This window comes from Ammospiza caudacuta, chromosome 9 (genome assembly GCF_027887145.1).
Source record: "Ammospiza caudacuta isolate bAmmCau1 chromosome 9, bAmmCau1.pri, whole genome shotgun sequence".
Lineage (NCBI taxonomy): Eukaryota > Metazoa > Chordata > Aves > Passeriformes > Passerellidae > Ammospiza > Ammospiza caudacuta.
The window spans coordinates 1551217-1564699 of NC_080601.1; the positions used below are offsets into that span (position 1 = coordinate 1551217).

General features: G+C 41.0%; 1 protein-coding gene across 1 annotated transcript in view; it reads left to right on the forward strand.

The window, feature by feature from the left end:
* Window positions 1–791: 791 nt before the first annotated feature.
* Window positions 792–13483, forward strand: part of CTNNA3 (catenin alpha 3) — a 415687-nt gene continuing 402995 nt past the window's right edge. The window contains exons 1-3 of the mRNA XM_058810887.1: window positions 792–864; window positions 4302–4408; window positions 9222–9414. Of these exons, the coding sequence (XP_058666870.1) occupies window positions 849–864; window positions 4302–4408; window positions 9222–9414 (316 nt within the window). The 5' untranslated portion in view covers window positions 792–848. The remainder of the gene's footprint in view (window positions 865–4301; window positions 4409–9221; window positions 9415–13483) is intronic.

Consider the following 13483-nt stretch of genomic DNA (forward strand, 5'->3'; position numbering starts at 1 on the left):
CTTATTTTGTGTGTCAGCTAGAGAATGAAAGGAAAACGCAGTAATTGTTTTTTTGTGGCTTCCATGAAGTCTGATTTGCACTTGCTGTACTTGCTGTACTGACTGTAGCAAAAAGGCTGACAAGTTTTATTCCCAGAGTGCTGTTGTAACAACTAATAAAGCTGTATAGGAAATACTGAAATTAAGAACAAATAATAAAAAAATTCTGTTATATATTCTCAGCAATGTTTCATATCTTGGAAATCCTCAGGTGCCCTGTCTATATATATCTTGGTAAAAAATACAAATCCTGACTACTTTAACTTTTCTTCATTGTTTAGAAGGCAATAGGCCTTTGCATTTTCTGAAACTGCTAGGATAATAGATTGTGTGTCATTGTAGGGCACCATACAATAGAAAAAAAACAACAGAGAAAACAAATTTGGTGCCAAGTCCCTGGGTGAGAGCTTTGTGAATCCCTTTGCTGTCCAGCTCAGGAGGCTGAGAGCGAGTCACTGCCTCCACACTGAGGTTGGCACGCAGTCAGCATGCATGGCAAAACGGTTCTGTGCTGGAAATTCAGGAACAATCACTGCAAGTGTAAGTAATTTCATGCCTTGTGCCATCCAATTGTTGAAAACCTTTCCAGCCCCGACCTTCGTTGGCAGGCTCGTGCTCAGTGTACGGCTTTAAGGATGCCCATCCCCCTGCCAGCCTGTGTGCTGTCAGTCACCCTGAAATACACTGGGAGCCTGTCAGGCAGTGCCTGCAGATGCCTCAGGAGCCCATAGGCAGCCAGGGCACTGCCACTGGAGTCCCTAGCACAAGGAAATTACACAGACAGTGCTTTAGTGCTGCTTTTGGACCGTATGTTTGCTAGCATAGGTGAGTGGTGATGCACTGTTGGCTTTCTAACAATCTGGCAGCAAGTGGATTCTAAAGTACCGGCTTTCTAATTTATGCAGAATGGCTTTGGCTCTGCTTTCTGACACTTGGTAGTTTCTGTCTGTGTACAGGGTACTTACAGATTCTGAAAAAAGCTGCAGGTGCTGTGTTCACGTTGCATTGGAGGGATATAGACTTTGGCTGTTTTTCTTACTACACCAACAGACGCCATAGTTCTGACATCTGATGAAAAGACAGAATTTCCATGATCCTGAGGTTGGTAGCATGTGGTAGGAGTGTGCTGGTTTTCTGGCTGTTGTGGGACACAGCTGTGTCTTGTAACACGTGCTTAACGTCCTGAGTGTTGTGAGAGCTGCTGGTGTGCAGGGCTGAGATTGCCTCCTGTAGAGGTTAATCTGACTGAGTGTGAGGTTATTTGCCTTCTGCCAAAATATCTCAGGCAGGGCCCCTGCTGTACTTAGGGGGATGTTGTGCTGCAGCAGACAAATGCATTAAAAAAAAAAAAAAAAAAGAAAAAAGGAAGGTGGAGTGTTGATTTGCCCTTTTTTTCCTGAGGCAAACATCAGGTTTTGTCATCTTAATGAATATGATGTAGAAGGACAGAGGTTCACTTAGTAAGTGGAAATGCCAGAGAAAATCCCAGGATGATCTTTACTGGCTGTTTATTTTTCTTTCTATCACCTCTTATCCTTAGTTAAAAAGAAATAATTAAAGAACCCAATTGAAATATTGATTAGCTTATATGGTATATAACAGCAAGGAGAGCCTGGTAAGCTAAAAATATGTAGTCAGATTATCAAAATAATTTAAGGTCTTGTGGTTTTCGCTGCATTGGCTTGCAAAACTGTTTCTGTCTTTTTAGAAACAAAAGGAAGTTTCAGGAAGCATTAGAATTTTACCTAAAAATATTGCTGGAATCAGCAAGTGAGCCCTTAAGTGGGTTATTTATATCTTAGAATATAATTGAAATTTTCAGAGACAATAGTTTTTGCAATTGACTTTCAGCTGATGGCTCGTTCTGGGCCCGACTCAAGGCTAAAAGCTATTATTGGCTTAACTGCCTTTTGAACTCAGGGCTCAAGCAAAGGATAAAAATGCTGATGTTGGACAGTGTGCTAAGGGCAAGGAACAAACAATCAAGCAAAAACCTCAGAACAGCCCAGAGCAGGGAAAGTCATGACACATGGATTCACATTTTTTCTGACCTGCAAAGATGGGGTTGGATTGGTAATACTTTCCAAGTTTGGGAGTGCTCTGTGGTGGGATTCTGGAGCACTGTAGTCCTTTAGTAACAGAAATTGACTTTAATTACCATACATACTCATCTGCCAAAATTTAGAAAAGACCTGATGATTGCAGATAGCATGTAGCAGAGGAGATAGTGCTGTGAGAATGGAGAGCAAGCAGCAGAAAAGTTGAATTTCTCCATTTTGAGTAAAGCAGGTGCTGACACCCTTGATAGAAATGAAGGAATTGTGGGGAAGCCACTGCAAGGTTTAAAGTGTGAGTGTATCTGCAGAAAAATAACCTGAGTCAGCTCGTGGCTTCTTTAGGGCAGCTCCCATCCTTTACCTGTCCCCTTGTCCCTGATGTGTGTCTGAGCAGAAAAAATGCACAGCACTGTGGATCCCTGCCATCTGTTTACAGCTGTTGTGATGGATTTCAGTCAGTGCCCATATTTTGGGAGACTTGTGAAAATATCGAAGATGAGAGTTGGTAACCAACACCATCAATATTTATTATTTTTCCTAATGTGAATAAAAAGCACATTTGTTGCAATATTGGCCAAAGATGTAGAAAACCAGTGGATTGCAGGTGGCAGAAAAGGATGTACCTTACCCAGAGTGTGGAATGGTGTGGTGTGGTGCAATCCCAGTGAAGCTGGAGGACAGGATCTTGTTGAATGAAAAGGTTTTTGGTTAAGGGGTGGGCACAGGGAAACCAGCTCAGGAGCTTCTGTTTGAAAGTATCTACATGTTGAATGTGTAAAATATGGGCAGTTAATTTGCTCTGACATTTCTAGAGTTCTCTTCCCATTCATATCTGTGGAAGGATAAGTGGTTCTTTCTGGTCAGTCTTATCTCAGATTTCTTTCTCTTTTGGCTCAGAATTAAAACTGCAAAATTAGTTCATTCCATATGCTGTTGCCTGCCTGGATGCAGCTGAATTTGTGCCACTAGTATAGTTTGTAATTAAAGAAAAAGTTGCCACTTGTGCAACCTTTAATGAGAATGGCAAAACTCTAATTTGCTTTATACCTTAATTCTTTAATTATTGCTCATATTATCTTTGCTTGTAAGTGAAATGTGGATAACTCTCCGCATTTCTACACCCCTTGCTGCAGGAACCCAGAACGTGTTTTATTTATTTTACAGCCCATACTGTGTTTTATTAAATCACTGCCAGGTTCACTGGAAGGTGACAATATATCTCTTCAGCCTGCACAATTGCAGTACCTCATTACTTCATTATGCAGCAGCAGTGGTTGGAATAAGTCTTGCTTAAAAAGGACAGATACCCATTATTTGTGTATTTGAAGTCTGTATTGGCTAAAAAGGCTTTGCCAGGCTGTGTTTTGTAAGAAGTTGAGTTACTGCAAAATCTAAAGTGTCTTTTATTTTGGGACAATAATGGGTTGCAATCCAGCTAAAGCAGTTGTAATTCTTTGTTGGCACACACACATTTCAGGCTAATGGCCTGAGCCATGGCCCAGTGAACCTGGTGGAAACTATTAATTCACATCAGTAGATTCTGCATCAAGTTCCTAATGAATGATTTATTCACTTTAAAGACCTTACTTGGCTTTACTTCCATCTTATTGACTTCAGTAATAGGCTTTCTCAACTTAATCTGTCTTGACACTTAAAAAATATTTGTTTTTGCAGGGTATAAAATAACAAAATGTTTCCCTTTTCCTGCTGTTAATTTCCACAAATTTTAAGGACTGCTGTATGTGCTTTTTGTTGTTAAGGTGTTTATTATATAACCCCTGTAATTTGGCACGTGGAATAAGATAACATATTGTGCACATAGCATTGTGATAAATTCAGTAATGTAATTTAATGTTTTTGCTTCAAAGATCCTTTCTGGACTAGTAGAAGATTTTATTTAAAGGTATTCTAATTGAATTATCTTTGTAATTTTTTTTTAACATGTGGTCAGTTAATCTGTGAGTGAACATAAGGAGTTATATGTACTTTAAGTCTATGATTTTACAGATTATGTGAGTGTCAGTGTATTTTTTTAACGGTTTAGAAATGGGGAATTGGGAAAGTTAATTGTATTTCTTGAGATCAGATTCTGTTATGAAACAAGTGTATACTCACATAGGTGGTCTCTGGGCTCTGACACAAGGCAGTGAGGCTTGTAGTCATGGTTAATATTGGCTTATTGCACTTCTCTTGTTTTGTACCCAGGTGAAATGTCAACAAAAGTGCCCAACATTAAACTGAAAATTGATCCTCGGAATCTGCAGATCCAGACATTCACAGTGGAGAAACTACTGGAACCACTGATAATTCAGGTATTTTACAGTTGCACAAAGTAAGCTGGATAACCATAGAGGGAGGGAATAAAGGCTGAAGAACTTTTGACTGAAGACATTATTCTGAGAGTCACACCCACAGCTCTTCTGCACTTGCACTTGGCTCAGGAGCTCCCCAGGGCTCTGCCTTCCAGGTTTGGGCATTCATTTGGTCACTTCCAGCTTTGCCCCCAGTCTGTCCTAGCAAATGCTGCATGTTCTAGCTGGTCTCTTGCACAGTGTTACCCTGGAGATGCTTAAATGTAGAATACACTGCAAATGGAATTCCAATGTGTGAAGTAAGTAATTCTTTAAAAAGAAAGTTGTATTTTCCCCTTTGAAGCTTTGCCTCTCCCAATTTTTTTTTTAAATATTTTCTTCTCTTACTCAGTTTTCCTGTCTGGAAGGTTACTTTCCTCAGAAAGTGACCTTTTCTTTTCTATCATGACTTTATTTCCAGCTACTATTAACTGAGCTGCCTCTCTCTCATTTTGTCTGCCTTTCTTTATTTATTTTTGCCTGGATGTGATTGATGGTGTGAAAACCCTCAGTTAACAGGTCAGTGATTTGTGGAAGTTGTTGAGGATATGTGGATGGTCACAAAATTAGTTTCAAAGTAGTAAGAATAGATGTCTTGATAGACTGAATTTAAAAATCTCTTATAGACCAGTAGCTCAGACTGTGCTGAGGCAGCTGCAGCACTGTGGGTGTTCTTAGAGGGGTAAAGAAAAGTAAATTTTGGTTTGAGTTTGGCAGGATCAAAGAAACCTGACAAAACAAAGAAAGTGCAGATCCAGAATAAAACAAAGAAACCATCTAAGCTTTGTGTTTTTTTCCCTCCCAGCTCTTCTCAACCATTGAAAAGCTTGAGCCTGTTCACTTGGAAATGCTTTGGCTCTAAGAGAGTTTTTTGACTGTCTTTTCCCTCTCTTAAGCCTAATGCTTTGCTTGTTTCATACCTGTGGAAGGAAAACTTATGTTTTGAGTGGACCCTTCAAAAGAAAATGTTAAAAGTATAAGAACAAGGATTAAAGTTCATACTTAATGAAAGGTGATTGAAAGGCTGGAAAGATGATAAATGAAAATTAGTCTGTCCTTAGAAAGAGACCAGTCACAGATAAAAATGATGTTCTTGCCAGATTCACTTTAGCAACTGCTGCTTGGAATGCAATTTAACTTTATTTTGAGATTCCTGTTGTAATTTATTTATTTAATAGTCTTGTACTGCTGTGGCAGGAAGGAAACAATGGAAGTGCTTGAGGTTCTCTGAAGTCTGTCCTAGCCAGGTATGCTCAGTGTGAGGGCAGCCATTGGATTAACAGCATCAGTACAGGAAAATACTGAGGCAGAGCCAGCCTGGCAGTACCTAGGAAGTCCTTGTGGCAATAGCTGCAGATCACTTGCTGAATTAACCCTCTCTCTTCCCTGCCATGTGAATTGGCAGTGCTGATTGCTGTAAACTCTGAAAGTAGTACAGCAGCTGTTCTGTGTAAAACCTCTCTGAGCTGGCAGCTTCTCTCTCCTTGGAATACAACACTGTCCCTAAATTGCCCTGGGTGTTTCCCCCTGTCTGTGGCCTTTGTTGTATTCCAGCTGTTTGGAGGATGTTAGTTGTGGAAGGAAGGCTTCTCAGTCTAGTTCTCAGCCGGTGCATGTGGCACACCAAAGAAGGTACTTGCCAAAGTTAGCATGCTTCAGCTGACACAGTGTGTAGAAAATCCCTGCATTGTGGAGTCCCTTGGATCACTGATGAAAACCAGGCCAGTTGGAAGGCTTGTATCTGTCATCCACACCACAGATGTTGGCTCACAGGGAAAGCACACACTGTTGGCTTAGTTCTATATGCTGAGTTTACCTTCTGCTCGCTGGGTGGGATTAGCCAGTGTTTATTTGTGTATAACACAAATACATTGGATTTGAAACAGTGGACAGGGGTTCTGCTGCTGTCATTAGATCAGAGTTCCTGTCTTGGTTTTCCTAAATGTCTGGGGATTGACATTGAGTTACACTGAACTACATTGTTAACAAAAAAGAATGTTTTATGTTTGATGCTTAAAAATATTTTTATATTAAAATAAAGGTGAACCAAATACTATGATACTCAAGGTATCAAGACATTGCTTCCTGAACTACTGCAGTATTGAGAGATTGTCTCAAAGTGCTGCCAATAACTGAATATAGCATTGGAAGAGCTGCTTCAGAGTTTCCTAGAAACTTAGTTTTGGCATAACCAAATACCCACCCTTCCCTGATAACCAGTGGCAATACCAGGCAGCAGTGGCACGATGCAGCCCTGTAAATGTGGAGGCACATGGCCTGGAAAATGGCTTAGAGACTCCTTTAGCACAACTGTGCCTTTAGCACAGCTGTGTTGTTCCTCCCAGGGCTGGGGATCTCTGTGCAGGGTAACAATGGCACACTGTGTTAGTCTGTGCTTCAGTTCTTTCTGGGTAGGATTGTATAAAGTTTTTACATTCCTCCTTGGGGTTCTGTGTTAGAGAAGTCAGAGTAGTTTTTCTGTTTTCCATAATCTCCATGAGCAAAGAGCTATCTAACAAATTTTGGGTTGTATTTGAGATCAGTTGCCACCTCCAGTATTTCCTGAGAGTGATGCTGAAGATGCCGAGTCTTACAGTCAAGAGTTTTCACCTGCAGGAATAATTATTTTTTATACTTTTTCATTTGTTTTACTTCCTTTCCTCCTCCACATATCAATGAGCAGTATGTAGAATGATATTTAACATTGAAAAAAACTGCAGTAAAAATATGCAAAGTAGAATACATTATTTTCTACTGAAATAGTGATTAAATACTTAAAATTTTAAAAAACCCTTCTATTTGATAGATTTTTTGGGGCCACTTCTAATTTTTGATGGTGTTTTATGCCTTTCTTATTGGAAGTATTAACCTGTAATCTGTAACTCATTCTTAAAAATATGGACATTGAGACTGTCTTAAATGTTCTAAAACTGACATTGAAGTGTTTGTAAAAATAAAAGATAAAGATTTTTATTCCCAGTGCATTCTCTACCAGCTGGCTGATTTATGTGCAGTAAATAATTCCATTTTCTTCCTTTGAGCCAGAGTCAGGAAAATACCCAAGCCTTCTTTAACAATGTGAGGCAGAGTTATTTATGCTGCTCTCTCCCTTGTGGCACGCCAAAGCAGTTGATGTCAAGTGGATGGTCCTTCTCCCCCCCTAAATTGCATGAATGGTGCCAGGGTCAGGGCTTTTGTGTTTGTAGATGTGTTTCTGGAAATGTTACCCACAGGATATTTGTCAGTTGTGTGTACAAGCAGTGATTCATGAAGAGCACTCAAGTGCATGAATTCATGGATGGGATCTGAAGGTGAGCTAAGGCACATGGAGCACTGTGCTATCTGTGTTCAGGGAACAGGAGCATTAAAAAGGATCAGTGAGCTTTATGAAAATAAGGTGTGCTTTAAAATATCTGTCCAACACTTAAGAAAAACGTTTTTGGAGTCTTTCCTTAGTGTGGCAGCTCAAGCAATGCCTTAGAGAATAGTCTTTCAGAAACATTCTCTTGGAGTGTGGAGGCTGTATTCAGATGATAGGAATGTGGAGTGGGATGGTCTATAAAAACAAGTTCTTTATGGGTGTTGAAGTGCATTGGTAAAAATAAAATTTGGTCTAAGCTACAGTAAATATAAATTCTGGGCAAATTGATGTGCAATATTAATGTTGAGAGCGCACTGAAGAATTTGGAGGCGTTGAGCTGTGGCCACAGGTGAGAAGAGAAAGCATTGTGAAAGGTGTTTGTACTCATTTTGGGTGTTTGTTCTGGGACACCTTGCAAGCCTTGCACTGGAGGTATGGGAACACCCAGTGCTGCTGGGGAGAGAGAACTGTGGGTACAGGCTGATAGCAGCTGGCCAGGGAGGCCAGTGGGAGCCTGGCCTGGATCAGAAGTGGTGTGGCCAGCAGGACCAGGGCAGTGGCTGTGCAATGGTGAGGCCACACCTTGAGCCCTGTGCTCACTCTTGGGCCCCTCAGGACAGGAAGGACATGGAGGTGCTGGAGCCTGTCCAGGGGAGGGCCAAGAGCTGGGGAAAGGAGCAGCAGCTGAGAGGGCTCAGCCTGGAGGACAGGAGGCTCAGGGACCCTTCTGGCTGTGGCTGGATGGTCCCTTCTCCCAGGTAATGAGTGCTAGGAGAAGAGGAAATGGCCACAGGTTGCACCAAGGAAAGTTTAGATTGGATGTTAAGAAACATTCTTTCCCTGAAAGGCGTGTCCAGCGGTGGAACAGGCTGCTGAGGGACACGGTGGAGGCACTCTCCCTGGAAGCATGCAGAAAGCACGTGGCTGTGGTGGTTTTGGGGTGTGGTGTTTTTGGGATGTGGTTTAGGGGTGCACTTGGCAATGTTAGCTTGACAGCTGGACTTGGTGCCTTTGGAAGTCTTTTCCTGCCTTAATGGTTCCACGATTCCTGCCTTGCTGAAGCCTCCTCAGATAGCACTGGTATTTTTTTGTTTTATTACGAGCAGGTTTTAAAACAAGCAGTGGCACGAGTTGGCATCAGGATTCATAGAACATAATAGTGACATTTCTGTTAACTTTGCTTTGATCCTACAGAAGGAGGAACACAAAGATGATGCATACTGAGTAAAATTGCATTAGATTGAATTCAGTACTTTTGCCTATTCTTGGTATTTATGCTGAGCTTGCCTGTCTCCAAAGCAGAGGGAATCTCTTAGCTTATTCATAATTATGTATTTTTTTACTTTAATAGCAATATAAATTCACTTGTAGAACTTAAACCATTATTGTCTCTTTTGTCCCTTTTAAATGTAGGTTACAACGTTAGTGAACTGTCCACAGAATCCTTCTAGTAAGAAGAAGGGCCGTTCCAAAAGAGCTCGTGTCCTGCTTGCCTCAGTGGAGGAGGCCACGTGGAACCTGCTGGACAAGGGAGAGAAGATTGCCAAGGAAGCAGCTGTGTTCAGGGAGGAGCTGCACGCGGCGCTGGCCGACGTGCGCACAGAGAGTGAGTACCTGGCCAGCAATCCAGGCACAGCCTGGCTGGTGTCACCGTGCTGGTGTCACCAGGAGATCTGTGGGAAATGTGCTGAGATGTGCAAATGACTCAACTTGGAGTTGTCTCATTACATATTCTGGGATACCACCTATTGTCACAGACATCTTTTGTGGGAAATCCTTTCCCTTCTGGGAAGCTGAGGCCCCAGAAGAGGAATGTAAACAGTGGTTCTCTGCTGCTGAGGAATGCAACAGGTGCACCTGGGATTGGCCCATGTTCCATGTTTACAATTAAGGGCCAATCAAAGACCAAGCTCTCTCTGGGACAGATCAGAGAGGGCTCTGTTGTTGTTCATTCCTATTCTTTTCTTAGCTTAGCAGCTTCTGAACTTTTCTCTCTATTCCTATTAGCATAGTCATAATGTAACATATATATCATAAAATAATAAATCCAGCCTTCTGATCATGAGATCAAGATTCTCGCCTCTCTCTTCACCCTGAAAGAACCTTGCAAAGCCCTGTAACAACCTATTAGGAGGTAAAGTGTGCAAGCTGGGCCCCATTGGGAAAAAGTACATATATCAGTGGAAGTTTTGTTGTTTGGAATGTAGGTGGTTTTTCTTTTCATGAGGAGAGGATGCCTCTTGATCATTTTAGTGGCTGTTAAGCATGACTAAAAGTTGTTGCATGGCTTTGCAAGGGTTCCTCAGGGTGAGAGAGAGAGACGAGAATCTTGGCTTCATGATCAGAAGGCTGGATTTATTAATTTATGATATAAGTTACATTATGACTATACTAAAAGGAATAGAGAGAAAAGTTCAGAAGCTGCTAAGCTACGAATAGAATAGGAATAGGAATCCACAAAGTTCTGTGTCCAGGCAGAAAGCAAGAAAGCTCTCCTGTGAGTGGTCAGTAAATCCAAACACTCACAGAAGACCAATCCCAGGTGCACCTGCTGCATTCCACAGCAGCAGATAGTTGTTGTTTACGTTCTCTTTCTGGGGCCTCAGCTTCCCAGAAGAGAAAAAATCCTAAAGAAAGGATTTTTATGAAAAAATGTTGGCGACAAAAAGTTAACGTATATTTTAACTTCTTGAAAAGAACTGTTTACCTGAATCTCAGATTAAGGCCTCTTAAATCTTCCCTCTTTAGTGCATTAGTAAGGATTTCCTTTGGGGAGGTGCAATAGTCCAGTGTGGAGGTGTGTTTTGGGAGTAGGAGGAGGATGGATCCTTTAACCTACCATGAGAGTCATCCCCTGCTGACAGAGCAGCTCCTCTCAGGTGAGTTTTGGCATATTCTGTGTCCTCCTGACTTAATCTCTCAGTTTTGAACCTGATCCCCAGAACTAGGCTAGTTTTTGTGATCTGCAGAGAATGTTGTAGCCATTTTCTTGCAGGTTCTTTGTTGTTTTCTTGAGTTTTACTTTTCCCCATGGAAACTAGGAATATTTGGGTGAGCACGAAGGCCATGAGTGGCACGACCAACATCCTTAATGTGTTCCTGCAGAGATCACAAGTTAAAGTTCATTTATGTTTTAATTATATCATCCTGCCCTAACTAAAGATGGAACTTAGTCAGGCTTTTCTTTAAATTGACATTTATTTTATTTGTTCACCTTGCACATGCAGCTGGGGTGGTTTCTGAGTCTCTGCTGCTGTTCAGGGCAGTGATGAGTTGCTTTTGGCTTCCTCTGAATGTGGAGATGGCTGTGGTTTAGAGTTTGATCTATGCAGATGGTGTCTGAGATACCTTGAGGTCCTTTGTGATTAAAAGCCTTATGACCAGCAAGTATCACTGCTATCTGTCACACTGAGCAGCTGAGGCTCTTGCAGAATCATTCATTTTGGAGTACTCTTAAAATGTTAGTCCATCCATTACAGGCTGATAACACAAGGTAAGAATGAAATATATAGTTTTATATTGATTTTTATACATAGAGAAACTGAAAATGTGAAATATTTTTTTTATTACTTATTGATTCTCAGCCAAGACCAGAGGTAACTACAAAAATAAATAATACATAAAGTAGGTTATATGTACCTCATACATTTTAAAAGAAAGTTAAGTCCATGTTATCACCTGCCATTATGCAATGATGAAGTGAGTGTTTGCAGCCAATATCCCTTCAAGGATTTGCCAAACTGCTCAGGTTAGTTTTAAGAAATTGTTGAAACAATTGTAAAAAAGGTAGCAGTTGTTCAATTTTGCAGGTATTTTTAACCTTTGAAGCCGTGTGCTGTTTTTAATTTGTGGTATGCCCCATCATGTGTAACTGGAGTGCCTGTTCCTCAGGCCACGCTGTGCTGCTGTTAAATGTCTGCTGTTACTGACCTCAGGTCTCTGAGGGGATGTGGGTCATCATCAGCCATGGCTGCATGTGGTGCCTGCCATGCATGGCACAGCATGCAAATTTACCTGTGTGACTGTGCTGACTGGCAGGGACTTTTATTAATGCAGTCTTCAGTTAATTACAAACTTTTGTACACGTGGCTACAGCTTGTATTTCCTGGGTAATGGAATTCTGAAGAAATGCTTTAGATAATTTCACTCACATCAACCAAACTCAGATTTGCACATTGAGATCTGGAAAGAATAAATTCTGTTTCACCTCCTCTTGTGTTTTACCTTATGTCACCTGCTGAACTTGTTCAGTTGGGGATGCATCATGAGCATTAAACACTTATTCCTTTTGAGTGTCAATTGCCAGTGTGAAAAATCCTTCATTACTTTTGGAGCTCATTAACCTGGGGATTCTTTTAAGGGAATGATTGACTTTTTTCAGTCTGCTTCTGATATTCCTATTTACAGTAATGCATTGGGGAATAAAGGAGCAAATGGGTGGGATAAAAATGAAGAGTGGGGGTAATGTTTGGTGTATCTAATTCATCTGTGTGTAATTCATGGCCTTCAGAAATCATGATGGCATGGATATGGCTTCACTGACTACAGCTTGCTCTTGGCACTGTCAGTAGATGAGATTTTGGAGTCTCAAATTCAGTTGGATTCTGTAAGTGACCTCTGAAAAGAGGTGTTACTATAATGTTACCTGGATAAATACAGTGTCTGCTTCCTTTGACATCTGCAAAGTTTTATCAAAGATTTATAGGCTTGGAGCCTAATTTAAATAGATGGTCTCTGCATTTTTCTTTTCTTAAAAAGAAAGTACTTTTTAAGGCCTGCCCACATCTTGATAACATCTTCTGGAACTCTGCTGAATGGGTCAGCAGGAAGGTTTATGGGTGGACTGTATGCCTCATCCACAAATCCACTGGCCTAGTAACTGAAGAACTGCCATGATTTTTGTTGATCTGATTTAGTGAAGCTTTGTTAGAGGCTACATATGTCCAGAGTTTTATTCTAAAATAATGTAGTAAACCCCAAAGTAAGTAAATTGAAAAACTCTCACGGAGGGATTTCATGTGTGTGCAGCATTTCAAAAGATTGTCTTCTAATTCCATGTTCTGTGGAATCCCTGAGCCCTGTGCAAAGAGTGTAAGGAGCATTGTTCAACCCTGAGTGCTTCTGGCACTAAATATCAGTCTCAAATTCATGTCCTGATTCTGAGATTTAACCAGTTTGAAGGCAAGCAGTGATGCTGTTCATGTGGTGAAATGTTACTGTACAAGTCTGAACTGAAGTCTGAGGTTATCCTTAGGAGGATGAGTTTTTGCATTTATGTGAAGGTGTGATGCCTTGCAGTTCTCAAACAGTTGCATGGGCATAACTGAAATGTTTGGTATTTACTGCCATTGCTGACTGACTATATATAGTCAGAAACACAACAGTTGTTGTCTGCCTTGTTTCTATCTATTGCAGTGGCAGTGTTCCTTGTGTTTAGCTGCTATCATGCTCAAGTGTGTTCCCAGATAAACCTGTCATCACACAGAGCAGTGAATTGAAAGCAAGTTACTTGCTGGAGTTACATTTTGAGCCTTAAGTTACTCTTTAAAAGGAAATTCTAACAAATACTTTGATGTTTTGAATGGCCATATTTAATGTCTTTTGATACTAAACAGGGGAGGCAGGAGTTTGATGGCATGGAAGACCCTCCCATTTCCTGGCAAGAAATGGGTGCT